This window comes from Triturus cristatus, chromosome 1_2, assembly GCF_964204655.1.
Source record: "Triturus cristatus chromosome 1_2, aTriCri1.1, whole genome shotgun sequence".
In the NCBI taxonomy this organism is placed as follows: Eukaryota; Metazoa; Chordata; class Amphibia; order Caudata; family Salamandridae; genus Triturus; species Triturus cristatus.
Genome location: NC_140580.1, coordinates 839,586,412 through 839,611,729, shown reverse-complemented (window position 1 = coordinate 839,611,729; position 25,318 = coordinate 839,586,412). Strand labels below are relative to the sequence as shown.

Genomic DNA, 25,318 nt, shown 5'->3' with positions numbered 1-25,318 from the left:
TAGGTAGGTACCCAGGAGTTGGGCACAGGAGGCCGCAGGGCGCCGGGTGCAGTGATGCCTTTTGATGTCGGGAAATCTTACCCTCTGTTGATCGCGGTTGGGGGGGTACCTGGTTCTGAGGCTGCAGGCATCATCAGGAACGTCCAGGTGAGTCCTTGGGTGCCGGATTCGGGGTCACAGTCGCCGGGGGCACGTCCTTGGGGTCTTTGATCACTCCGGCTCAGGCCAGGCTTGGCGGGTGCAGGGTTCGCGGTTCCGGGCTGATGCCAGGGGTTAGAACTTGCTTTGAGCAGAGCCACTGCTCATGGGAGTCCCAGATGCTCAGAGTCACAAGGTAGCCAGGTCCTCCGGGGTTTGTAAGGTTGCAGGCCACAAGAGGCGCCGGGATGGAGTAGGATCAGGTTCGAGGGTCAACAGGCCAGTAGGGCTGGGGCCTCTTCCACGGCAGGTCTTCTTTCTTCTTGCTCTTCTTTGCTTTTTCGGAATCTGGAGAAAGAAGGTTCAGGGTGCCTCTAAATACTAGATTTAGGGGCGTCACAGGTAGGTAAAGGGCAGGGACCAATGGGTTCCTGCCCTGGGGTGGGTACTCCCCCTATCCTGCCACTCTCCTGTGGGAGGGGGGCAGTAGCCTATTCCTGATTGGGCAGGGCCTCCCATCTTCAAGATGGCAAGCGCCCGGAGATGCGCTTCACCTCGCCTCCCCCACCTGAGGGGTGGGGTTGGCAGGCTGGCACATCCTCTGTCCTTATTTGGGGCTTCCGGCCAGTCTTCCTGCCAGAGTGGGTGTTAGAACCGGTGGGGGCCAGTTTGCTGGGTACAGCAAGTGGCCTGGAGAATCTCACAGAGGCAGCATGCCTTTGAAGTTTCCCCCTGTCCATCCTGGGGGAGGAGGCCTAGTACCTCGCCCAGGATGTGCATTGTTGCAGGCCCAGGAGAGCGGGGGCTCTCCACCCAGGGGTCCAGCAACATGTATGCTGTGTGACAGCCTAGGCAGCCTCCCAGACCAGACGTGGATTGTAGGTTAGGTTTCAGGGGGCATTTCTAAGATGCCCTCTGTAGTGCTTTGTACATTAAATCCCACACTGGCATCAGTGCGGGTTTAATGTGCTGAGAAGTTTGATACCAAACTTTTCACTCTTTAGTTTTGCCATTATGGTGCCGTGGAGTTTGTGTTTGACGAGCTCTCAGCACCATGTAGTCTTAAATGGCAGCACTGCACTTACCGTGCCCAGGAATGGACCTGGGTACTGTAGGGGCACAGGGCTCATGCTCCTGTGCCCACACCACTGGCATAGGGCACCCAGCTAGAGGGGTGGCTGATGTATGCCAGGGCAGTGTAGGTTGTGGGCATGACACACAGGGATGTGTGCCATGTCAACTCTTTGTTTTGTCTTGTACGCAGACACTCAGCCTGCAACGGCAGTGTGTTTGTGTTAGGGTACAGGGCCTCTAAGGGTGGCACAATAAGTGCTGCAGCCCTTAGAGGCCTTCCCTGGTCACAAGGCCCTGGGTACCTAGGGTACCATTTACCAGGGGCTGACATGTGGCCAGGAGATGCCAATTTGGGTTTGAGGTTTTTAGGGAAGGAACATAGGCCCTGGGCACCTGATTGGCAGGAGTCCAGGGCACACTCAGTCAAAGTACATTCAGCAATTCAGCAAAAAGTGGGGGCATACCATGCAAGAAAGATGGCACTTTCTCACACCCAGTGACAGAAAAATGTAACAAGGAACGCATCAAGTGCCAATGGACATTCCCCCTTCCGCCTAGCATATGAATACCGCAATAAAGCTCACCATATTTCAGACCGGACAGAGGCCATGACTCTGCTAGATATGCCTCCTCCTGAAGGATAACAACTGGGAGCTGAGCCAAGCACTTTTCTACAGGGCTCTCCGGGATCCCACAGAGAAGCGCTCTGGCTCTCCCAGAGACGCATGAGGAATCAGAAGAAATGTTGACGATCTGGAGATGATGCTACTGCGGGGTGCCATTCTGCCGGAGCCCAATGCTTGATATGACTGAAACTAAGGTCCACTCTGCCAATGGCAACAAGCCTGGGACCCCAACATTGAAATTGCAAAGGCCTTATAACTAGTACAGAGGTTATGCAATGGTGGCAGTCTCTGACCGATTCATCTCACATATTGGATACTTGTTTACACTGTTTCACAATTTGGGGACTAGCTGTTCCGATGTTTTCTGATTTGGAGATTTTGTTTTCTTTGACTTGGGTGCCAAATGAGGCTTGGCTAGGCTATTTGAGAAATATATGCAATATCCTAATATATATGAGGAGTCCACACTTGAGGATTAGGGAGCAGGAAGGAAGGTGAACAGGGCAAGGTAGGGGCTACGGTCGTGGGTCACACAAGGGCGGGAAAACAACTTCACATGGCTAGAAGAATGATTACCACCTTGTACTGGAATGTTAGAGGACTAAATTCCCCTCTCAAACGCCACACAATTTGGAAATATTTCTTAGATTCCCAATTTGATGTGGCCATACAAGAAACTCGTCTAAAAAGATCAGAGGGTTGCAGATTAAAACATAAACTCTAGCCCTTGTTCTATAGGTACTCGGAATTAACAAAACATAATGGGGTGGCATTTCTATTTCATTTAGTCGTAAAGTTCCAGCCAGCGGGGGATAGAAGACCAACAAGGCGGGTATTGGTCAAAGGGCGTGTCAGAGGGAAACTTCACATTTGTCTCAGCCTATGGACCTAACACTAATCAGGTTACTTTTCTGCATCCTCTCCTGACTGTTTTGGGAGGCTTTGCAGAAGGTGAAATAATACTAATGGGAGATTTTAACTTGACATGGCATTCGGGCATAGATAGTACTCACCCACATAGGTCTCCTACAGGTACGTTCTCGAAAGTATTAAAACAAGCAAAATAGGATCTGGGACTTGTGGATGTGTGGAAATCCCTTCTCTCTAACACTAAAGACTGCACTTTCTACACACACACCCATTATACATATTTAAGATTAGACTACACCTTAAGTCACTTCTTACTGGTCTGAGATCAGCACCTATACAACCTATCACGATCTCCGAACATGCGTCGATCTCTGTAACTTTAAAATGGAATGCCCCGACATCGAAGGCGGCCAGGTGGTTCTTCCCTAACTCAATAATAAAACAATGAGGGCTAGACTCCTGAGAGTGGATCTCGGGAAAGCAATCGGAGTATTTTCAACTAAACTGCCACAATGAGACCAGCCCCTCGAATAATCGGGGTGCATTTAAAGCAGTACTGAGAGCCAAGTGTATAAAGCTCATTACACACTTAATAAGCAGAGAACTCGAGGCAGATTACGATTACAGTTAGAGGAAGAGCTGCAAAAGTATGAACTGGCACACAATGCGAATCCAACACTCGCTCTCCATGGCAAGTCACCACACTAAAAGAGAAGCTAAATGCGATTTATACCAATAAAGCAGAATGAAAACTGCTGGAACAAAAGCAGACCTCTTATTAGCATGGCAACAAAGTCGGAGCGCATTTAGCGAGGTAACTCAGTTAAGCGAAAGAAGGAGTATATTGGGGTATTATGAGAGAGAACTGAAAACCTGGTAAGCTTGGGGGAAGGGAAGGTGGGTGAATTTGGTGCCTTCTATGAGACTTTATATACAGCAGACTGAACAGATGAGATTGCACAACTCCATTTCCTTAACTCAGTAGATCTCCCTCAGGTGTCAGCGGCTCAAAATTAGTATTGGGAGAACCGATTACAGATGAAGTACTCCAGGCTATAGGGACACTGAAACTCGACAATTCGCCGTGTCCGGATGGACTGACTGCTCAATTTTATAAAAGCTTTTGTGCTGAGCTGGTCCCCCATTTGACCCTTCTGTTTTTATCACATAGCGGCAGAACAGGCAATCACGCACTCGAACAAGACTCTTTTATCAGTTATACCTAAACCAGAAAAAGATCTCAAACTTTGCAGTTCTTATAGCCCAATTGCCCTCTTAAACTTGAAAGCCAAGATGTATTCGAAAAGTTTAGCCACGCAACTAGAGGTTATGATGCCAGATTTGACCCACCCATATCATTCGGTATTTATTAGGGGCAGGCAAACCCATGATAACGTCAGGAGAGTACCACACCTGATTGAGAAATCCACTAAGAGGCACATACCACCAGTGCTGTTGGAGCTTGACATTGAAAAGGCATTTTATCAAGTGGACTGGGCCTATATGTTCCATACGCTTTTGTGATACCTTTGTTGCTATGGTCCGAGTGGATTATGTGTCTAAAGTTTCGGTCACTGGAGTGCAATCCAGGTAGTTTAAACTTGGGTAGAGGGCTAGGCAGGGATCTACCGTCTCCCCATTACTTTACGCATTTAGTATAGAACTTTTGGCTGTGAAAATACAGGCAACCCCTGAGATCAAAGGCATCTTATTTGGTATTATAGAACATAAAATCTCTGTTTGCTGATGACGTCTTGCTCACCTTCACCGCACTGCAGAGCGGAGTTTATTAGAAGCTCCACAGATAGAGCTTCAATCCTTTGAAACGCTTGTAGGTTTTCGTGTTCATCTAAAATATCCTTCCTGCTTAACCTGACCCTACCCGATACGTAAATAGCTAGGATAGCAAAGGGGACTCCTTTTCAATGGGCGAAAAAAGATGTCACATACTTAGGAATAAAAATTACAGCTAAATTGCCTGCCATATAACGATCCAACTTCCTTCCCCTCCTACAACAACTGAAGAGTCATCTCAAACGTTGGTCACTGATGTATCTTTTATGGATGGGTCGGCTACATGCACTTAAGATGTGGGTTCTACTGAAGTTTCTGTACCTGTTTCAAGCCTTACCAATTAACATTAGTCAAGACTTTTGCTCCACACATAAAACCCTGAGCACCCGTTTCATTTGGCAGAAGGGACAAGCTCGTCTACCCTTCAGATTACTTCGGCATCCAAAGGTGGAGGGGGGGGCTAGCTCTCCCTGATTTCCAACTTTATAACCAGGCAGCACAACTAGGAGCCATTTCTGAATGGTCCTTATGGGAATCTGATAAACACTGGTTGCATATGGCCAGGGCGATAGTGGGCAGGGTCATATGGGATGTCCTCTGGAAACCTAAAGAAAAGCGCCCACCTAACTCTTATTCAAGCACCCCCACAAGGACCACTCTCACTATCTGGGATAAAGTTAATAGGACAACTAAACAACATTTACATCACCATCCACTCCAATTCATTATACTCCGGCTTTTCCACTGGCCCTAGACCCTGACCTGGTCAGTGGTTGGCGAGAGGGGGGGATGCCTCACCATGGCTGACTTGTATCACAACTATCACTGACTAAAATCACATTTGAAAACTGCAAGCACAATTTCCATCTCCCCGCTTCCAAACACTTTACTTAAAGTTGAAGCACTGGGCATTGACACCTGAGGTTAGAGAAGCAGCGACAAGAATCCTCAAACCCGTTGAATAATTTGCTTAGAGAGCTGGCTCCTCAAGGGTCACCATTACTTTTTTATACAATCTCCTTCTCACCACACAACACTCCCCACAGCTACTATATCTCTCCATCTGGGTAAAGAAATAACAGAGGATAAATGGAGAATGCTTTGGAATGACATTCTCAAATGTAACCACTCACTAGATATGAGGGAATCTCACTACTAGATACTCTGATTGGTATCTCTTTTCCACAAAACTAAAGAAAATCTTTCCTGAAACCTCTGACCTATGTTGGAGAGGATGGTGTCTATTGTGGAATTTTCTCCACATCTAGTGGGATTGCCCGACTATCCAGCCATTCTGGGTAAAGACACTGGCACAGATCAAAGAGGTACTAGGGTACCCTACTCCAGATACTCCTGAATGTGTCTTATTAGGTTTTTGAGATGACTCTCTGAAATATCAAATTAAACATGATAGGGCCATAATGTGGTTATTTTAGGAGCAGCTAAATTAGTGATAGCTGCAGCTTGGAAAAAGAAACAAGCTCCCTCTTAGACACAATGGCATATGCGCTTATGGCATGCACTTACTATGGAAAGAATGACAGACATTTTTAGAGATGATTTTAAAAATGTTGATTATACCTGGGGACCTTTGGTGACCTTTCTCTCGAGGGGTCTTCTTCTTACTGCCTGTTCCCCGAGGACAAGAGCACTATATTTATTTCAATTCTAATACAGCAGTCTCGCCTTTGCTAACATGACCTCCTAGAAGACAATCCTCGCTAGTCTAGAGCTCCCGTAAAGAAAGTTGGCATATATAGGGCACCAAAGTTAAAGGCCAGTTTATCTGAGTTGACTTTGTTTCGTAGTTTTATTTAAGGGTTTGGGTGGGAAGGGGAGATGGGGTTTCATTTTGGGACTAAGATTTTATTTTTTTCTCCCTGTGGAGGGAACATGTCCTGCTAAAGTATGTTACTACAGATGTGAATGACCTTGATTTCTATGGAACTGTACTGCACAATGGCATATTATTGTACAACGAAAGGTGATTGCATAGCGACGGACATATCATTGTTTGTTGTTTAACTCGTAAAAGTTTCAATAAAATGAAAATTGGATCAAAAATACTAAAAAGTAACATGACAATGTAGAGTATCATATTCTAACCACTATACGGTGTTCATTATTTACTCCTTCTATACATTACAAAAAGACTCGAGTTAGTGATTTTAGTAAAGTAACTGGTTTGGTACCTTGTTGGGATGTGGATGGTTTTCAAGATGAAGTGGTTAAAGTGGTTTACGATGTTAGTATACAAAGAAAGGAAGCAGGGAACCCTAGGTAATGTCCACGTTTTAGGTAAGGTGCAGGTCCTTCATATAGTGCTCTCTACAACACCACTGACACTGTAAAACTGCTCACTTTGAATGTCTGTTTTTCTAGCAGAATTTAAACCTAGAGCTAGAAAAGTTAGTCTTTTGCCATTTGTGCAGCAAAGTCTTTAAGCATGAAATAAACTAGTGCCATCCAGGCTGAGCGGAAAAATGACAAAAGCCTTTTACCATTCCAGGCAAAATGTTACAGCTTTGCATTGATAAAATACCATGTAAGCTACCCGGGAATTAATAAAATCAAACCCTGATGTTGTTATTAGAGCTCATCAGAGATATTAGGATCCACTACAATGAAAATCGGCAATGAAAATAATAGCCTGCAATTTTAGCGGGCCCAGTAATGAGAAAAAACATGGGGTTGTCTACCAAATATCGCAAATAAAGAGGCGGCTATTACCAAAAGCACACCTAACTGGTAATAAATGTCAGCTGCCATGTAGGGGAAATCTGAACAATGATCCACACTGGATTCTCCATGAGCTCTATAGGTGTGGTTATACTGCTCAGATGAGCGGCATCATTTGTTCCAGGGGAAACGTAGCTAGACCCATAGGGCTATTTTGCAGCAGAGATGGATGTTGAGACGGAGTGGCTATAGTACTGGCATCTATATACCCGACCCCCTAGCCTTCAGAGAACAACAATAGAAAACAGCAACATATGCTGCAGGTTCTCAAGAGAATCTTGATAATAGGTGGCAACTTAAACCTCACAATGAATGAAGGGCAAAATCCATACACTTCATTTACAATTAGAACAAAGGATGTTCGGGGATTTTTAGAGGCCATGTGGGAGCTCAGCTATTTCGTGACCATCCTGGTTTACTCTTCACTCCCACCCTCCCCAAAATGTCTCCAAAGCCAGTATTTTTAGCAGGGTCATTCCAGTGAACAGGAAATCCTAACTGTGGATTGGAGCGAAGCTGATGCCCTAGAATATTGAGTTTTGAAATCTAACCTGCTAGTGGCCTTAGTAGGGTTGGTGTGAGAAAATGGCTCTGTTTTTACTGTTCCTTAACAGAGTCCACAGTCCCCCAGGGTTTGACAGAGGTTAAAGTTAGATATAACCTTACTCTCTAAAGTGGTAGCTTGGTCGAGCAGTAAGGCAGTATCAGAGGACAGTGTAAAGCATTTGTTGTACACATTCAGTCAGCAAATGGTCTCACACACTCAATAACTGCACTCTAGGCCAATAGTTTATGTATAAAAAATGTATGCTTGTTTTATTTTAGAACCAACACTTGGATTTAAAATATACTTTCTCAGAATGAGATGTTTCATATAAATACGTTTGCAATATGCAATTGACTTTTGTAAACAGTTGCAAGTGGTTGCAATAGGCAACTCTATTTTAAACACAACAATGCATTGAGCTCAATGGAAAATTCAAGTTATTTGCAACAGATTACTTTTTAGATTACTTTTGGGATTCCAGGACTGGATCCTAGATTCAGTTCTGGGCCAGTACTCAGAATCAAGTGATGAAAGTCGACTTAATTACTGTAATGATTTTTAAACAATATTGAGCGATTTTAAAAGTTGACACTTAGAAAATATTTCAAAGAAAACAGTCAATGATTCCCTTTGAAAGAAAATTCAAGTTGCAGGTACAGTATGTTTTCGTTACTTTTGTAATCCAGTACTGGGTGCCTAGACTCAGTACTGGGACCTTTATCCAAAACAGGTAAGTAATTACGTTTTCAGATATTATACGATTTTTGAAGAATATTTAAAGGTTGCAGAAATCGACACTTAGAAGAAATTTCACAGAAAAACAGTCAATGATTTCCTATGGAAGAAAATTGGGTTACGGTTAAGTACAGTTGTAAGTATTTTTCAGAGTCGGTGCTGGGCACCAAGATCCAGCACTGGGAGCTCACCTAAGTGCAGGTGAGTAATTTCGTTTTCGTTACTTGGCTGATTTTTGGTGAATATTTTAAGATTTGAAAAGTCCACACTTAGAAGAAATTTCAGGAAAAAGCCAGTCAATGTTACCCTATGAGGAAAATAGAGTTATCGGTTTACGGGTAAGTACTCGACTGGCAGAGTTAAGGTTCTGGGCATAGACTCAGGGGTCCCCCAGGGTCAGGTAGGTACAGTTGGTTCACCCTCAGCGACTCTAGGGCAGCCGGGTGCAGAGAGAGTTAGGCCCAATGTTATCCTATGAGGGATAGGGGGGCCTTGGTTGGTGGCTGCTGACTGGCAAGCCATGCGGCTGTGGGAGCTGGGCTCCTGGTCACTTACTCAGGGCAAGTGGGAATGTAGGTAGGTGTAGAGTTGGGTGCAGAGTGCTTTTGAGCCTTCGGGCGCTCAATTGATTTCAATGGGAAATCTCCAGTTTAGAAAAAGACTGCAAGCTCGGGGACAAGGACTCTTCAGGTGCCACCACCACTTCGAGAGGTAAGTTGGGTAGTTGGAGGATAGGTAGGTACCCCGGGATTGAGCACAGGGGTCCGCGGGGTGCCGCGTGCAGGGGTGCCTTTTGCTGTCGGGAAATCTTACCCTCTGTTGATCGCGGTAGGGGGGCACCTTGTTCTGAGGCTGCCGGCTTCTTCAGGAGTGTCGAGGGAGGTCCTTGGGTGCCGGACTCGGGGTCACAGTCGCCGTGGGGTCGTCCTCGGGGTCTTTGTTCACTCTGGCACTGGCCAGGCTTGACTGGTGCAGAGTGTGCTGGGTTCGCGGTTCCGGGCTGCTGCCAGGGATTAGAAGTAGGTTTCTAGCAGAGCCTCTACTCACGGGAGTTCCAGGGGCTTAGAGCCAAAAGGTAGCCAGGTCCTCCGGGCTTGGTGAGGTTGCTGGCCACAAGAGATGCCGGGTTGGAGCAGGAGCAGGTTCGAGGGTCGACCGGCCGGTAGGGCTGGGGCCAAAGCAGTTGGTGTCTTCCTCTTTTTAGCAGCTGCAGGGCAGGTCCTCTTTCTTCTTGCTCTTTGTAGTTTTGAATCTGGAAACTGGGGAAGGAAGGTTCAGGGTGCCCCTAAATACTAGATTTAGGGGCGTTACAGGTAGGTGAAGGGCAGGGACCAATGGGTCCCTGTACTGGGGTGGGTACACCCCCTATCCTGCCTCTCTCCTGTGGGAGGGGGGCAGTAGCCTAGTCCTGATAGGGTAGGTCTCCCCATCTTCAAGATGGCGAGAGCCCGGAGATGTGCTTCACCTCGCCTCCCTCACCTGAGGGGTGGGGTTGGCAGGCTGGCACATCCCCTATCCTTATTTGGGGTTTCCGGACAAAGCTTCCCCCCAAAGTGGGGGGTTGCAGTGGCCTGGGGAAGCTCACAGAGGCGGCATGCCTTTGAAGCTTCCCCCTGCCCATCCTGGGGGAGGAGATTTAGCACCTCGCCCAGGATGTGCATTGTTGCAGGCCCAGGAGAGCAGGGGCTCTCCTACCCAGGGGTCCAGCAACATGTCTGCTGGGTGGCAGCCTAGGCAGCCTCAGAGCAGACGTGGATTGTAGGTTAGGTTTAAGGGGGCACCTCTAAGATCCCCTCTGGGGTGCTGGGTACATTAAATCCCACACTGGCATCAGTGTGGGTTTAATGTGCTGAGAAGTTTGATACCAAACTTCTCAGTCTTTAGTGTTGCCATTATGGTGCTGTGGAGCTCGTTTTTGACGAGCTCTCAGCACCATGTACTTTTAAATGGCAGCACTGCACTTACAGTGCTCAGGAATGTACCTGGTCACTGTAGGGGCACAGGGCTCCTGCTTCTGTGCCCACACCATTAGCATAAGGCACCCAGCTAGAGGCTGATGTATGCCATGGCAGTGTAGGTGATGGGCATGGCACACAGGGATGTGTGTCATGTCGACTTTGTTTTTGTCTTGCACCCAAACACTCAGCCTGCAAAGGCAGTGTGTGTGTGTAAGGGTACAGGGCCTCTAAGGGTGGCACAAGGAGTGCTGCAGCCCTTAGAGGCCTTCCCTGGTCACAAGGCCCTGGGTACCTAGGGTACCATTTACCAGGGGCTGACATGTGGCGAGGGTTTGCCAATTTGGGTTTGGTTTGTTTTAGGGAAGGAACATAGGCCCTGGGCACCTGATTGGCAGGAGTCCAGGGCACACTCAGTCAACGTACATTCAGCAATTAAGCAAAAAGTGGGGGCATACCATGCAAGAAAGATGGCATTTTCTCACAGTTGGCCTACCCGTTCTTCGGTTCCACCGCCTCATCCCTTTTCCAGCTGCTGACCGCTGAAAATGGGTTGGACAAGGACCTCATAGACTTCATATCACTGTCCAGCACAGTGGATGCAAGTACAGCCGGAGGACTTTTACTAACAATTGCTACCTTAACAATGCTTTGAAAATGACTACGTTTTCTGCTTTGAATTATCGACCATTTTATGCATTTCAGTATGTGGTTTGAATAGCATTATTTTTACTGTTAATCCTATTTATGTTCAGACTCTTATAGTTCCTACATGAAATGATTAACACATTTCATGCATGAATTGTGTTGCCTGCTTATGGATGCGTTTTTCTTTTCAATGTAACCTTTTTATTCTTTGACCTGAATCTGGCAGTGTGGTAAGTAAGACTTGAGGTCTGCAGCTGTGTTCGGTTTGTGATACTAAACAATGAGCACTGATTGGCAACTGTCTTTAGCAGGATTTGCAAGTCAAAGCTTAAATGATCCTTTACAATCACTGTTAGAGTTTCTGGTTGAACTCTTTTGCTCACCCTGGCTACTAAATCTATTGAATACCAGTATACCATCCTGGTGGATTGATTGCTGCTGTGGAACCAGGTGGACTCTATCTTCAGCTGCAGGAGTTAGACCGTGGTGGAGCAGAAGAAAAAATGTATAACCCTGGCTTATAACAACTATCTTAGAGAGAGCTTATTGTCTTGTGTATTTAGAGGGCCTCCGTGATTTTCTCGATAACAATTTCTATTGGTCACCGTGTTCTTGAATGAAGTTGTGTGGTTTATGGATGTAGTTTTAAGCAAGAGCAAAAAACAGGTTACAATGATAAACGGATGTCAGTATTTCTTACCTTTTCATCATGATGAATTCCCTTTTAAACTAATGGTATTCAATGCTTTCTGTAGGAAGCAATGCAGTGCGTGGAGGAACTGAGCATGCAGGGTCCCATGTCTATCTTCGTGCGAGTTGGAGTGGAATCCACTCTAGAGAGGAGTCAGATCACCCGTGACCATATGGGACAATTATTTCACCAGCTAGTACAGACGGACAAACTCAACAAAGAAGACTTTTTCAAAGGGTGAGTACCTTTGAGTTGTCTCCTGGTGTAATGTATCCCTTGGAATATAATAGAAGAGACTGTTATATGTTTGAATGAGTAACCTAAACTTAATGGCCAGCTCATGGCTGGGAGTTTTTCAGGTGCATTTAGTAACTACAGGCAACAAGGCCTAGCTGTAAGGTTTTATTCCTAGAATCAGGCAACAGCAGTGAAGGTGTTCATAGTTTGAGTGTTTGAGAACTCTACGGCCGAGTTACCAAATTTAAAAAATCTGTAATTATTACAGGTCTTTAGGATATATTTTTTACAACTGGGTTTGACAGATGCAATATAATTTTTTCAAGCTGTATCTAATATAGATTGACATGCGTTATATAATTCTAACATAGTGATTCGTTTAAAAATGCTCTTTTTAAAAAAAAAAAATGAAAAAAATAACCGGTAGGAATTTGTGGATGGAGTGGTCTTCAGGCCCTAATGTTGTCTTAAACAGCTCTGGCTCTAGTGTCAAATTTCTTTTGGCACATGTCTTTTGACATTATCGACTTTTTCAGTGACATATGTAGGTTCTTGGACAGCTGGAAAAAGCCTTGATCTTGCTTTATCTTCTCAGAGCTTCATAAAGCTACTAACGAATTTCTGGCCTTTTCATGGGTCTCGGTACTGTTGACAGAGACTGCCACAGAAGCCTCAAAAATATTATCACATTAGAAAAAGCAATCCAACCCACTGCCATGATACCTGTATCCAGCACCCTCAAATGTGTTTCAATGTTTTGGCCACTGCTCCATACAAGGCTGATACAGAGAAGCATGCAGACCTTCTTGAACTGATGGGGAATTTCTTCAGCTGAAAGCAATATCTTAATTTCTAAAAGACTCCATTCACATAGTACATTGGAAAAAAATTAGGCAGGGGTGCTATTCTGATTTTTCAGAGTACCTATGTTCGAGACATATGAGCTGTAGATCGCATACTTTTGCATAGATCGCCATCTGGTATTGGGCTCGGATGTTTGCACTTTGTTATTGTAGAAGTCTTTGTAGTCACGAGATAGAGGACTCCTCCTTTGGTTAGTAGTGTGCATGGGCATCGACGCCATCCTTAGATTGTTTTTTTTCCGCCATCGGGTTCGGATGTAATTTGCTACGCTCCGGGTCGACGTCGTTTCGATTCCCCCTCAACGCGCAAAACTCTCGCCGATCGACGGTATTGTTTCGATCGCAATCTCTCTCGACGCGTATCCAGTTCCAGAGAACTTTTCGAGTCCGGTCGTCGACGTGGGCCGTTGGGCCAGTTGGCGCCATCAACCAGCATATGGAAAGGACTCCATTTAAAAAATGCAAGTGTGGGGCTAAATTCCCACACACAGATCTCCACGAGGTCTGCTATCTTTGTCTCTCGCCAGAACACGAGAGTCGACACTGCCAGGTCTGTGACTCTTTCAGGTCTAAGAAGACTATACGTGATCGCCGGGCTCGACGTCACGAAATGTCCAGATCAACAGTTTCGGCGCCGGAAGACATCTTCGAGGCAGACATCAAAGATCTGGAGACCTGAGATGAACAAGGCAGCGTCTCCGAAGCCGACGATTCAGAAGACCAGTCGATTACTCCAGGTCAACACACGTTGAGTACTGACGTCGACGCCCCAGCCCCGAAAAAACACAAGGCTCTGGTAACACCTTCACCTTCGGGTCTGGGCCGACACCGAGGCAAGACTTCAGAAGCCCCTCCTCCGGGCCCGGCTCCGAAGCCCACAAAGCCTTCAGGCAGCTCGGGATCGAGCCAGCCACACCATGGTGCCGAAAAACTATCTTCGGCACCGAAACATAAGCCCACGGTCCCGTCGACCCCAGAATCTTTGGCAACGAAACCAAAAGTAATCGATTCTTCGGCACCGAAGCATATTCCTTCCAAGTCCTCGGAACCGAAAAAGCCAACTACATCTTCGGAGTCGAAAACTCCAACCGAGCAAAAGGAGACAAAAACCCCTCCTGAAGTTAAGGAAGACAGGCCAAAACACCACTCTGAGCCGAAATCCTCAGCGCCGAAAAAAAGACAGCGGATCCAAAGAACATTTCCATCCAGATTCACCAGATTTTAAACACCCCATATTGATCCCATTACAGGCCAAGTCACCTCCATACCACCTAAGAAGAGAAAATTGGACACCTCAAACACCTGAGATACCCTCCAAGAAAAAAGACTCCTCAACCTCACCTATGAGGCCTTTCTCTCCACCTCCACAACCCACAAAGATTATACTCTCTCCAGCACACTCTCCAGTGCCACCTCTTTCACCTGCACCACAAGAGTATGATGAAGATGTAGGGGGTGATGAGGGAATAGACCCACATCACACACAGATACTGATGATGACACACACAGTACCCCACATCATGACTCTTGGGACTATTACAATGTCCCAGATGTGCCTGAGCCAGATTTGTGTCCCTCCAGACCACCCCCCCACCCCCCGATGATAATGTAGGGTTTGCGCAACTAATAAATAGAGCTGCGCAAAACAATGGGGTTCAACTGCACTCAGACCCTCTAGAGGAAGATTTTTTATTAGAGACATTCTCCCAGCCACAAAAAACAACAAATACTCTCCCTATGCTCAAAGGGATGATTAAACATGCCCCTGAGATTTTTAAAGATCCAGTCAGGGCTAGGGTGCTTAATCCTAGGATTGAGAAAAAATACAAGCCAGCTCCAAGCGATCCAGCTTATATTAAAGGTCAACTCCCTCTGGACTCATTGGTAGTGGCAAACGCTTGCAAACGTGCAAATTCCCAAACCACAGGTGATGCCCCTCCGCCAGACAAAGAATCAAAGCTACTAGACACATCAGGTAAAAGGGTTGCGTCCCAGGCAGCACATTTCTGGCGCATTGCTAACTCACAGGCTTAACTTGCGAGGTATGACAGGGCCCACTATGATGAGCTTGAGAAACTCATGCAACATCTTCCACATGAGTACAAAACCAAAGCAAATGACCTCATACAAGAGGGAAAGTTAATCACGAACACCTCAATAAAATGTGCCCTGGATGCTGCAGATACAGCATCCCGAGCAATTAATAGAAGAGTGTTACTACGTAGACATGCGTGGCTGCGCATAACGGGTTTTAAGCAAGAGGTACAGTCTACCATCCTCATTCAACCGTTACACCAAGAACACTTGTTTGGACCCACTGTGGACACATCTTTAAAAAAGATGAAAAAGGACACAGAGAAAGCCAAATCCATGGGGGCTCTGCAAGCAAGAACGAGTAGAGGTTTTTTTAGTCGCTCCTCTTTAAGGGGCGCCTCCAAGACCACTGGTACAGACACCTCCACCACTTGTAAATGCCCCACTCAAACTTCCCCTAACAGAGGTTACTTTAGAGGGAATTACAGAGGCAACAACAACAGAGGTAGAGGGCGTGATTCTAATACCTGCACCTCCCCCACCACAAAACAGTGACTTCCCTCCACTCCCCCCAGACCATTCCATTCCGGTCGGGGGAAGACGATCACAGTTCCTATCTGTATGGAATTCCATCACCACAGACAGGTGGGTAAGACAAATTACCCAGTATGGTTACTGCCTGGAACTCAATTCTACTCCACCCCATATTCCTCCCAGACAACATCCAATGTCTACGGAACATCTCACGCTTCTAAAGCAGGAGGTTCTCTCTCTCGTGCAAAAAACATGCAATAGAACCGGTTCCCATACATCATCAAAATACAGGGATTTACTCCCTTTATTTCCTCATTCCAAAAAAGGACGGCACTCTCAGGCCAATATTAGACCTCCGACCGCTAAACCTGTACATACAATCCAACCACTTCCACATGGTCACTCTACAACAGGTCCTCCCCCTGCTTCAACAAGGCGATTTCCTTGACACTCTAGATCTCAAGGATGCCTACTTCCACATTCCTATTCACACTGCTCACAGGAAATACCTACGGTTTGTTGTAGACGGACAATATTACCAGTTCAAGGTCCTACCATTCGGAGTCACAACAGCACCCAGAGTCTTTACCAAATGCAGCTCGGTGGTAGCAGCCCACTGAAGAAGACAGCACTTTCATCTGTTTCCTTACCTAGACGACTGGCTAATAAAAGCAAAGTCACGCAACCAATGTGTACAAGACATACACAACACAATTCAATTTCAATTCAAAACTTTATTCGATTCAGAACAAAGGAATCATAAAAGTCAAACAATTTCATTTACAAACATTATTTCAAAATCATTTTAAAAAAGCATTCTTACAATTATAACACTAAACTGTTAAAATTCATTAGCTAAAATAATCACAAATAAAACCCCATAACTGTTACTTCCAATCAAATTAGATAATTTCATTAGTTCTTCATGCCAGGGCATACATTAAAGTGCCGGTCAAAACAAATAGAAAATCAGAAAATCACGATACAATGATATACAATATAGGTAATCAAGGGTTAACTTCATGGTGCCAGATTTAGCCGTAACGTTTCCTGATCAAAAGTGAGATCCGTATAAAATTTAGCATTGCACAGCAAACACCAGGTGAAGATAGGGATAGTAAATGATCATAGCCCTCATCATAATGGCATGGTTGCTTTTCCTTAAGGATTGGCTTAATAAACCTGATTCTCGGGTCCTTATATAGGGAACAGAAAAGAACCATGTGCATCGTGCTTTGGCTATCTTTGTCATTACAAGGACAGGGGGGCAGTCTCTCACACCAACCCCCCTGTTTAGGAAACGCAAAGAGAAAATGCAGGGTGTGTAACCTAAACCTTGTCAAGTAGAATCGCCATTGCACATGGTTTGTAAAAGATAAATAAAACTGGTGCAGCAAAGTAGCCTTAGGAGCATGAGGGCTAACCAGGGAATTCACAAACGGTGATTTCCAATAAGTTGTTTTAATTACAGCTTTGATGTTTCCCTGTATATTTTCGGGGTTGTCGAAAATGTCACCCAGGCCTAATTTATGAAACATTTCATTTACATAAGATAGCCAGGGGATATGTTTCATGTTTGCCAACTTTAAACAATCCCGGAGGATATCTCTAGTAAGCTGTAAGTCCTCTGATTGCCATATTTTGCCCCATAACAATAAAGGGGAAAGGCGAATGGTGTCACTCACATAATTTAGACCTAATTCGTTGTGGACAAATCTGTTTGAGGAGCCTGATGGAGTAGCCAATACACGCTTTAAAAATTTATTCTCCATAATCTGTAGTGAGTCAGAGCTTTCAGTCCCCCAAACTCCTGCCCCATAAGTAGCAACCGACAAACATTTAGCTTTATACAAAGTTTTTAAATGTATGACAGGTTTTTGTCCTAGTTTGCCACAAAAACGGAACAGACTCTCTATAGAGCGACTAGCACTTTGAACTCGGGTCTGCATTAACGGGGCCCAACTTAGTTTGTTGTTGAAAAGGTTACCCAGATAATTAAAGTTTTCAACCTTTTCAATGGTAGAGTTGTTAACTACAAACTTTCTAGTCTTAGTGCCCTTTGGGCCACAGACCATGGCAAAGGATTTGGCAAAGTTTACCTTAAGGTCTAGGTCCAACATGAATTTGTGGAAGGCATCAAGACAGTGCTGCATACTGTTTCCTGTGAGTGTCATAAGTACCGTATCATCGGCGTAAGAAAGCATTGGAATGCTCCTGCCGTTGACCTTTGGAAAGTCATAACAGTTATCCAACAGATATTTTTCCAGGCCATTGGTGTACACAAGAAACAGAAAAGGAGCTAATATGCATCCTTGTCGGACGCCCTCAGTTGAGAGGATAGACTTAGTTTTCTCTCCCCCTGGCCCAAACCTTATGGCTACAGTAGTTGATTCATGGAGTCTACGGAGCAAGGTGACCAAGGGTTCCTCGAAGCCCATGACCTCCATCATTTGCCACAACTTGCTCCGACACACAGTGTCAAATGCACTTGAAAGGTCCATGAAGGCAAGGTGGATGGAGGATTTCCTTGCCTTCATGTATTTGCCTATGATCAGGGCCAGGTTCAGGCACTGTTCTACAGTACCTTTACCTTTCCTGAACCCATATTGGGAATCCACAATAAGGCCCACCGAATCTGCCCAAGTTTCCAGTCTAGCTAAAATGACCCTACCCAATATCTTACATGATGCATCAATTAATGAAATTGGGCGATACACAACACAATACAGCTGCTACACAACTTGGGATTCACAATAAATCTCACCAAGTCGCATCTATACCCGTCCCACACCCAACAGTATTTAGGCGCGACAATAGATACTTCCAAAGCCCTGGCATGCCCCAACCCAACCAGGATAGCCAGTATGCAAGCCCTCATAACAAAATTTCAGCCTCCACACTCACTACCAGTTCGAGTGTTCATGCAGCTGATAGGGATGATGGCCTCTTGCATCTAAATTGTTCGTTTTGCAAGACTCCAGATGCGTCCATTACAGGAATGCCTAGCACAACAATGGAACCAGGCTCAAGCTTAACTTTCAGATCTGGTTTTGGTAGACAGCCGCACATATCACTCTCTGCAATGGTGGAACACTCAAAATCTTTCAAAGGGCGGCCGTTCTTAGACCCGGTTCCACAAATAGTGCTGACAGCGGACGCATCGCTCACCGACTGGGGAGCTCATCTCTTAAAACACACCATCCCAGGTATGTGGACCCCTCAACAAAAACTCCTCCACATCAATCACCTGGAGTTATCGGCCATATTTCTGGCTCTGAAGTCATTCCAGAAACATCTCATAGGCAAGGCTGTCCTCCTCCAAACAGACATGACAGCAATGTACTATATACAAAAACAGGGCGGAACACACTCTCTGCAGCTGTCACGCCTAGCACAAAGCATTTAGAGATGGGCCATTCCTCAAAAGATATACCTCTTAGCGGAGCATCTACCTGGGATACACAATCAAATTGCGGATCTGCTCAGTCATCAACGTCGACAGATTCACGAATGGGAAATTGACCCGCAAGTTCTTGATCCATTTTTTCAAATGTGGGGCCACCCAGACATAGATCTCTTTGCCACACATCTAAACACAAAATGCCCAAACTTCACCTCCAGGTATCCACACCCATTGTCCAAAGGCAATGCGATATGGATGAATTGGTCAAGCAGATTTGCGTACGCTTTTCCGCCTCTCCCACTCATTCCATTACTGGTGCGCAAACTCAAACAACAGTCTCTCACAAAGATCCTAGTTGCCAACATGGGTCCGACAACCATGGTTCACAACGCTACTGGAACTCTGTCGTCCCACACCAAAAGTTTCACCTTTCCCCAAAGCTTCTCACGCAGACCCATGGATAGATAAGACATCCAGAACCAGCGCAACTGAACCTAGCGATCTGGCTCCTGAAATCTTAGAGTTTGGTTACTTCAATCTCCCACTAGACTGCATGAACGTTATTAGAGAAGCTAGACGTCCTATCACTAGAGCGTGCTATGCAGCTAAATGGAATAGATTTGTTGTTTACTGCAATAACAACACAATCAATCCACTAGATGCCTCAACTCAAAATATTATCTGTTATCTCCTACATCTACAAAGATGTAATCTGACATACACATCCATATGATTACATCTTGCTGCTATAGCAGCTTACTTGCAGAGCAGACAACACTTTTCGTTGTTTAGGGTACCTCCCATCAAAGCTTTCATGGAAGGCCTTAAAATGAGAATCCCTCCCAGAATTCCACCCTCTCCAGTATGGAAACTAAACATTGTCCTTACTAGGCTTATGGGTCCCCCATTTGAACCTTTACATAAATGTGAGTAAATGTAAATAAATGTAAATGTGGAGTGGTGTGGCTCACTGGTTAGAGGCGGCAGACCCGGGAACAGAAGTCGGCCCGGGACCAGGGTTCGATTCCTGACGCGGCAGGGTCTTGGGCCAAGGTCAGCGGACTCGACAATTCTCGCCTCGGTGCCTACTCTAACCATGGTTCCCACTCAGCAACTCTGGGCAACAGCTTGCTTAATCTCCACTTACGGCCCCATCAGCACCGGGGATGCTTGTCTTCACCTTGGAGATGCCCAGTAGGGACCATCTCACAGGGAAAGCCAGGATGGGTTCCCCAGTGGTTTACAGCGCCGGGACGCCCCGTTGCTGGGGCAGCTGTGCGCTTTACAAGTCTACAACATTTACATTTATGGGTCCCCCATTTGAACCTTTACATAAATGTTAGTTACAGTTCCTTACATGGAAAGTAGCTTTCCTTGTGGCCATCACATCTCTCAGAAGAGTGGGTGAACTTCAGGCATTAAAAATACAAGAACCATTTTTTCAAATACATCACAACAAAGTGGTTCTTAGGACAAACCCTAAATTCTTACCTAAAGTAATTTCGGCCTTTCACCTTAACCAGTCTGTTGAGCTCCCAGTCTTTTTTCCTCAACCAGACTCAGTAGCAGAACAAGCTCTTCTTACGCTTGACATCAAAAAAGCTATCCTTTAGTACATTGAAAGGACAAAAAAAGTTCAGGAAAATTATAACAACTATTTGTAGCTTTCTCACCACCACAGAAAGGCAATCCAATATCAAAAGCTGGAATTGCCAGGTGGATTGTTAAATGTATTCAAATATGCAAAAAAAAAAGCAAAGTGTACATTATCCATTCCCCCAAGAGCGAATTCCACACGTAAACCAGGGGTGTCCATGGCATTCTTAGGAAACATCCCCGTGGATGACATTTGCAAAGCCGCAACATGGTCTGCACTGCACACTTTCACAAAACACTACTGTCTAGATGTGCACGCAAAACAACAAGCTAGTGTGGGCCATGCTGTACTAAGAACACTTTTTCAAACTACTTCAACGCATACAGGTAGCCACCGCTAACAGGGGAACTGCTGTGTAGTCTATGCAAAAGTATGCGATCTACAGCTCATATGCCTCTAACGGAAAATGCTACTTACCAGTATGTATCTGTTCTTGGCATGTAGAGCTGTAGATCCGCATACGCCCACCCGCCTCCCCGGACACCTATGTGTTGCAATACTATCTTATTTAGATACATTACACATGGACATCTTTCTATTTCTAACTAACTCCATCATCACCCTTCATGGCAAAACAATCTAGGGATGGAGTCGATGCCCATATGCTCTACTAACCAAAGGAGGAGTCCCCTATCTCGTGACTACAAAGACTTCTACAATAACAAAGTGCAAACATCTGAGCCCAACACTAGATGGCGATCTATGCAAAAGTAGGCGGATCTACAGCTCTACATGCCAAGAACAGATGCATTCTGGTGAGTACCATTTTCCTTAGGGCTGGTGGCTTAAAACCTACTGTGTACCAGTGTTCCTGAAAGAAAAGATCAAAACCGTCATACTAGCAATAATCTTCAAATCTTTGATTATGTTCTCTAACATGGAATCACCATTCATATTCAGAAGCAATAAATAAGAAAAAGTGCTGAGAAAAAAACAGACTAAAGGTAGTATTGGATTTATCATGTAAAACAATGTACAAGAAAAATTGCAAAAAAATAATGAAAATTAAATCTAGACATATATATATATATATATATATATATATATATATATATATATATTTGTCTAATGTGTAGCTGTAGATACACATGCTGTGCATACTTCCACCGTCTAGTGCTGGGCTTGGACGCGTACAACTTGTTTTTCTTCAATGGAAGTATTTTCAAGTTACAGGGTCTAGTGAATCCACCTATTAGCGTATGGAAATCGGCTGCATTGTTCGATTTCTTATTTTTTTTAAAAAAAAAATTTTCCCCCGCCGGTTTCAGACGTGTCTCGTGAGCTCCGGTTCGACTCCATGCGATCTTTCTCACCGGGTCCTTAGATCCATCCCCCTGTCGGTTCTGCAAAACAATACTACTTTTGCCAGTTTTCTACTATCGTGCTTCGGTTCAACTCCATGCCGGCTGCATAGCTCTCAACTCCCACAATTCTGGGTCAAGAACGTCTTTGTGATGGAGAGGACTCCATTCCAATTCTGTCCTGCTTGCCACACCAAGTACCCGGGGTTAGCCCTTCATGAAGTTTGCAATCTCTGCTTGTCTCCCGACCACTCGAAGACTCCTGTTTGGCGTGTCTTGCGTTACATAATAAAGAGACTACGGAAACTATGTGCTCTTTGTCTCGGTCACTATGGAACACAGACGAGAAGCAGAAGACACTCCAGACATCTTCAGAGAGCATGAGGACTCAGATGTGGAAGAATCGGGTACTCTGGACGTCAAAATTGAACAAACCTTTTCGCCGGAAAGTGCTGACTCCGAGGCGGATATCGAGGCCTCCGCCTCTTGAGCAGCAACAAAAGGTCTCAGTGAGTACTCAAGCTTCCCCTACTCACGACCAACTGGCATCAGTCTCAAACTCCCATGCCTTTGAGGTGTCTGGTGCGCCACTGCCTTCCAGCCATGGACGCACCTGACGGCCATAACACATTCGGCGCAGAAGTCCTCCTCAAAACATAGAGCCTCGTCTGCCATCTCCGCGCCGGATCCAAAGGCGTATCATCAACCTGCCTCGGAGCCGAAAGGGGTGGAGCCAGTAATTTGGGACCCGAGACATCCTGCACTAAAGAGATCGAGATCAGAGATCGAATTCTATGCCCAATAGTGGATGGCCATCCATCCCATCAAGACCTCTAACACTGCTGACTTCTCTGCAGCTTCCGAGGACTTTGGGCAGTCGATCCTAAAACGGCTGCAAGAACATGTCGACAATCGTCAAAAGAGGATACATATTCAGCCAGGTGTTGGGTGAACAGATGCCAAAGAACCCTACTCCTCATAAGAGGAAGTTGACTTTTGAGGAGGCTATCAACCCACTAACACCTATCCCTCCCTATAGGCAAAAGAAGCATGACAGGGCAATCTCTTCCCGACTTCCTGCTCATCCTTCCCTTCCTCCTCCTGCTCCTGCTGGACCTCCTGCTTTGCCTTTGAAGTCACCACACCACTCACATAAGGGTTCTTTACATTCAGGGTGCAGGAACAGTCCTAGACTCCCTTATGACCCTATTCATGCCCCGCCAGGCTCAGACCCTTGGGATGATAACGATATTAACCCCCTGGAGACAGACCGAGAATAGTATCCTGCCAAACTTTCCCCACCAGATGTCCCTGCATATCATGAGGTTTTACACAAGGCTGCCACATTTCATAATGCTAAACTCCACGTGCAGCAAGAAGAGGATAATTTCCTGTTGGAAACCCCCTCCTCCACTAGCATAGAGCCAATCACAGAGTTTTCTTGAGTAGTGCATTGAGGTGTGCGGTGATCAAGCAAGCGGCACGCCAGCGGTTGCGCTGCGGGACCAAGGTACAGGGAGGAAAAGGCACAAAAAGGGGGTGGAGGCGCGGCAAGGGAAAGGACGAGGGTAAGGCCAAGTGGCCGCACAGAAAGCCGATCTGTCACTAGGGCTTTGCTGAACTCTAGCAGCAGACTGGCTGAACACGTTCCGCACACCGACCAGCCACACCCAGCCCTGCCTGTTGATCACAGAGGTGAGCCTTGCCTGAGAACATCGCCTGCACCACCCGCCGTGCCTGCCTCGCCACACTGTTACAATGTTTGCTTCTGGCTGTCCTGTTGCTGAAGCCCTGTGCGGCCGGAGCTGCACAACCACCACGCTTCATGCCCAGAATGTGGCCGGGGGAGAGAGGGAAAAGGTGAGGGAGGGGGGAGCAAGCGCGGGAGGGGGGAACAAGCGGGTGCGGTTGCACTGTACCCCACACACAAAGGAGGCAACAGGGCAGGAAGCCGTCGCTGGCAAAGGTGCAGGGGCCATTGCAAGCCCTAAAACTGCTGCTTGAAATGTTCACTTGCACCCATACCACATATAATCAGCATCAGACCCTCCAACTCACCGGCTGACCAATGATCAGTGTCTCTAAGACAGGGAGAGAGACTCCGGGTGAGGGCGGGACTGCACAGTGGTCTCCCGTTAGGGGGGCCCTACCAGAGGGAGCAGCGGAAGCGGCCAAACGAGGCCTTGGTGCAACTTAAAACCTCGCTCCTCAACCCGAATCGCCCACCTCAACTGCCTCCCACCATCCCTCCTATGATTGGAGGCCCCACATCAACAAGACGAGTGTGCCTCCCCCACCAAGTCCAAGCTTTACAGACGGGGGTGTGGCAGCACCATCCAACCAAAGAAAAGCCTACCTTACTCCAAGAAGGAGATCACTGTTCTATTGGCTCTGGTCTTGGGTGGCACTTAGTCTCCAATGGGATCAGGGCAAATAAGCGGGCCTCCCCCCACTAAACTTGAGGGAAGAAAGCACAAGAGGAAGCTGCAGTCAGCTAAAACTCACCTCCAATTGTTTCCGGACTCGCCACTCATTGCAGTAGACTCAGATAGGGCGGAAATAACAAGCAGCAACTCATGAGCGTTAAATGACAAAGCCAAGAAATGTCGCACTAATTCTTTCAGGCCAAACATTTTCTCAAAATTCTGTTTCTTAAAAGATGCAGGCTCGGCTCTCCTGTCAAGCACCAATGGCCCATAGTCTCCCCTTCAGCCTCTAGAAGTTGGCAGTCAAGCAAGAGAAGGTATCCTTCAGCCACCTAAAGCAAAGCCAGAAGTAGGAACGAGTCCTGAACCTGTTGCTGCCGTGGGACCGCCATCCCCCAGCCAGGCACGAAACCAAGAACCACGGTCTGGGCGAATGTAATTGCAGTCTATGAACATGACCCGGGATCGTGATCAACCAGCGAAGGATGTCAACGCCACAAAACATCTACAACTGAACGGGCTTAGTGCCACATACCCTGGTGCTTCAAAGCAGTGACACAGATGCATACAACGCACTAAACAGAAAAAAACTGCATCAGACTACAGAATTATCATCTAAATGAGACCCTAATAATAATCTATGAGGACAATCCGATCCTTCTAAACACTAACTCCACCTTCCCTAAGGATCGGAAGGCCCATACACCTCAACCAGCCCAACAATCTCTATCGGCAAACAGCCATAAGCCTTGTCAATCATCACCAGGAGAAAGCTCAAGGGCTTCAGGCAGAAGAACAAGAGCTGCTTTCATACCTTGGCATGCAAGAATGGGAGGATATCCTGGCCTCTTACCTACAAGGCTCATCCCTGGGCACTAACCTGTCCACCGCTGGCATCCCTCAAGGTGACGCAGTGGCTCCCAGTGTGGCTGGTAAGGCTAATGCCAACTCGAGCAGAGGCGACTGAGCGAACTCGGCCAATGCCTGGGCATCTCTTCTGAAAACCATGCAACTCCTGGTGGAAGCCCTCCAGTACCAATCAGATA

At 46.2% G+C, this 25,318-nt stretch overlaps 1 protein-coding gene across 19 annotated transcripts in view; it reads left to right on the top strand.

Annotated features, from left to right (window-relative positions):
- EIF4G3 (eukaryotic translation initiation factor 4 gamma 3) overlaps positions 1-25,318 on the top strand; it is a 1,568,346-nt gene that overhangs the window by 1,333,126 nt on the left and 209,902 nt on the right. For all 19 annotated transcript variants that reach the window (XM_085608969.1, XM_085608978.1, XM_085608977.1 and 16 more), the window contains one exon: positions 11,882-12,054. In XM_085608969.1, coding sequence (XP_085465095.1) covers positions 11,882-12,054 — 173 coding nt within the window. The remainder of the gene's footprint in view (positions 1-11,881; positions 12,055-25,318) is intronic.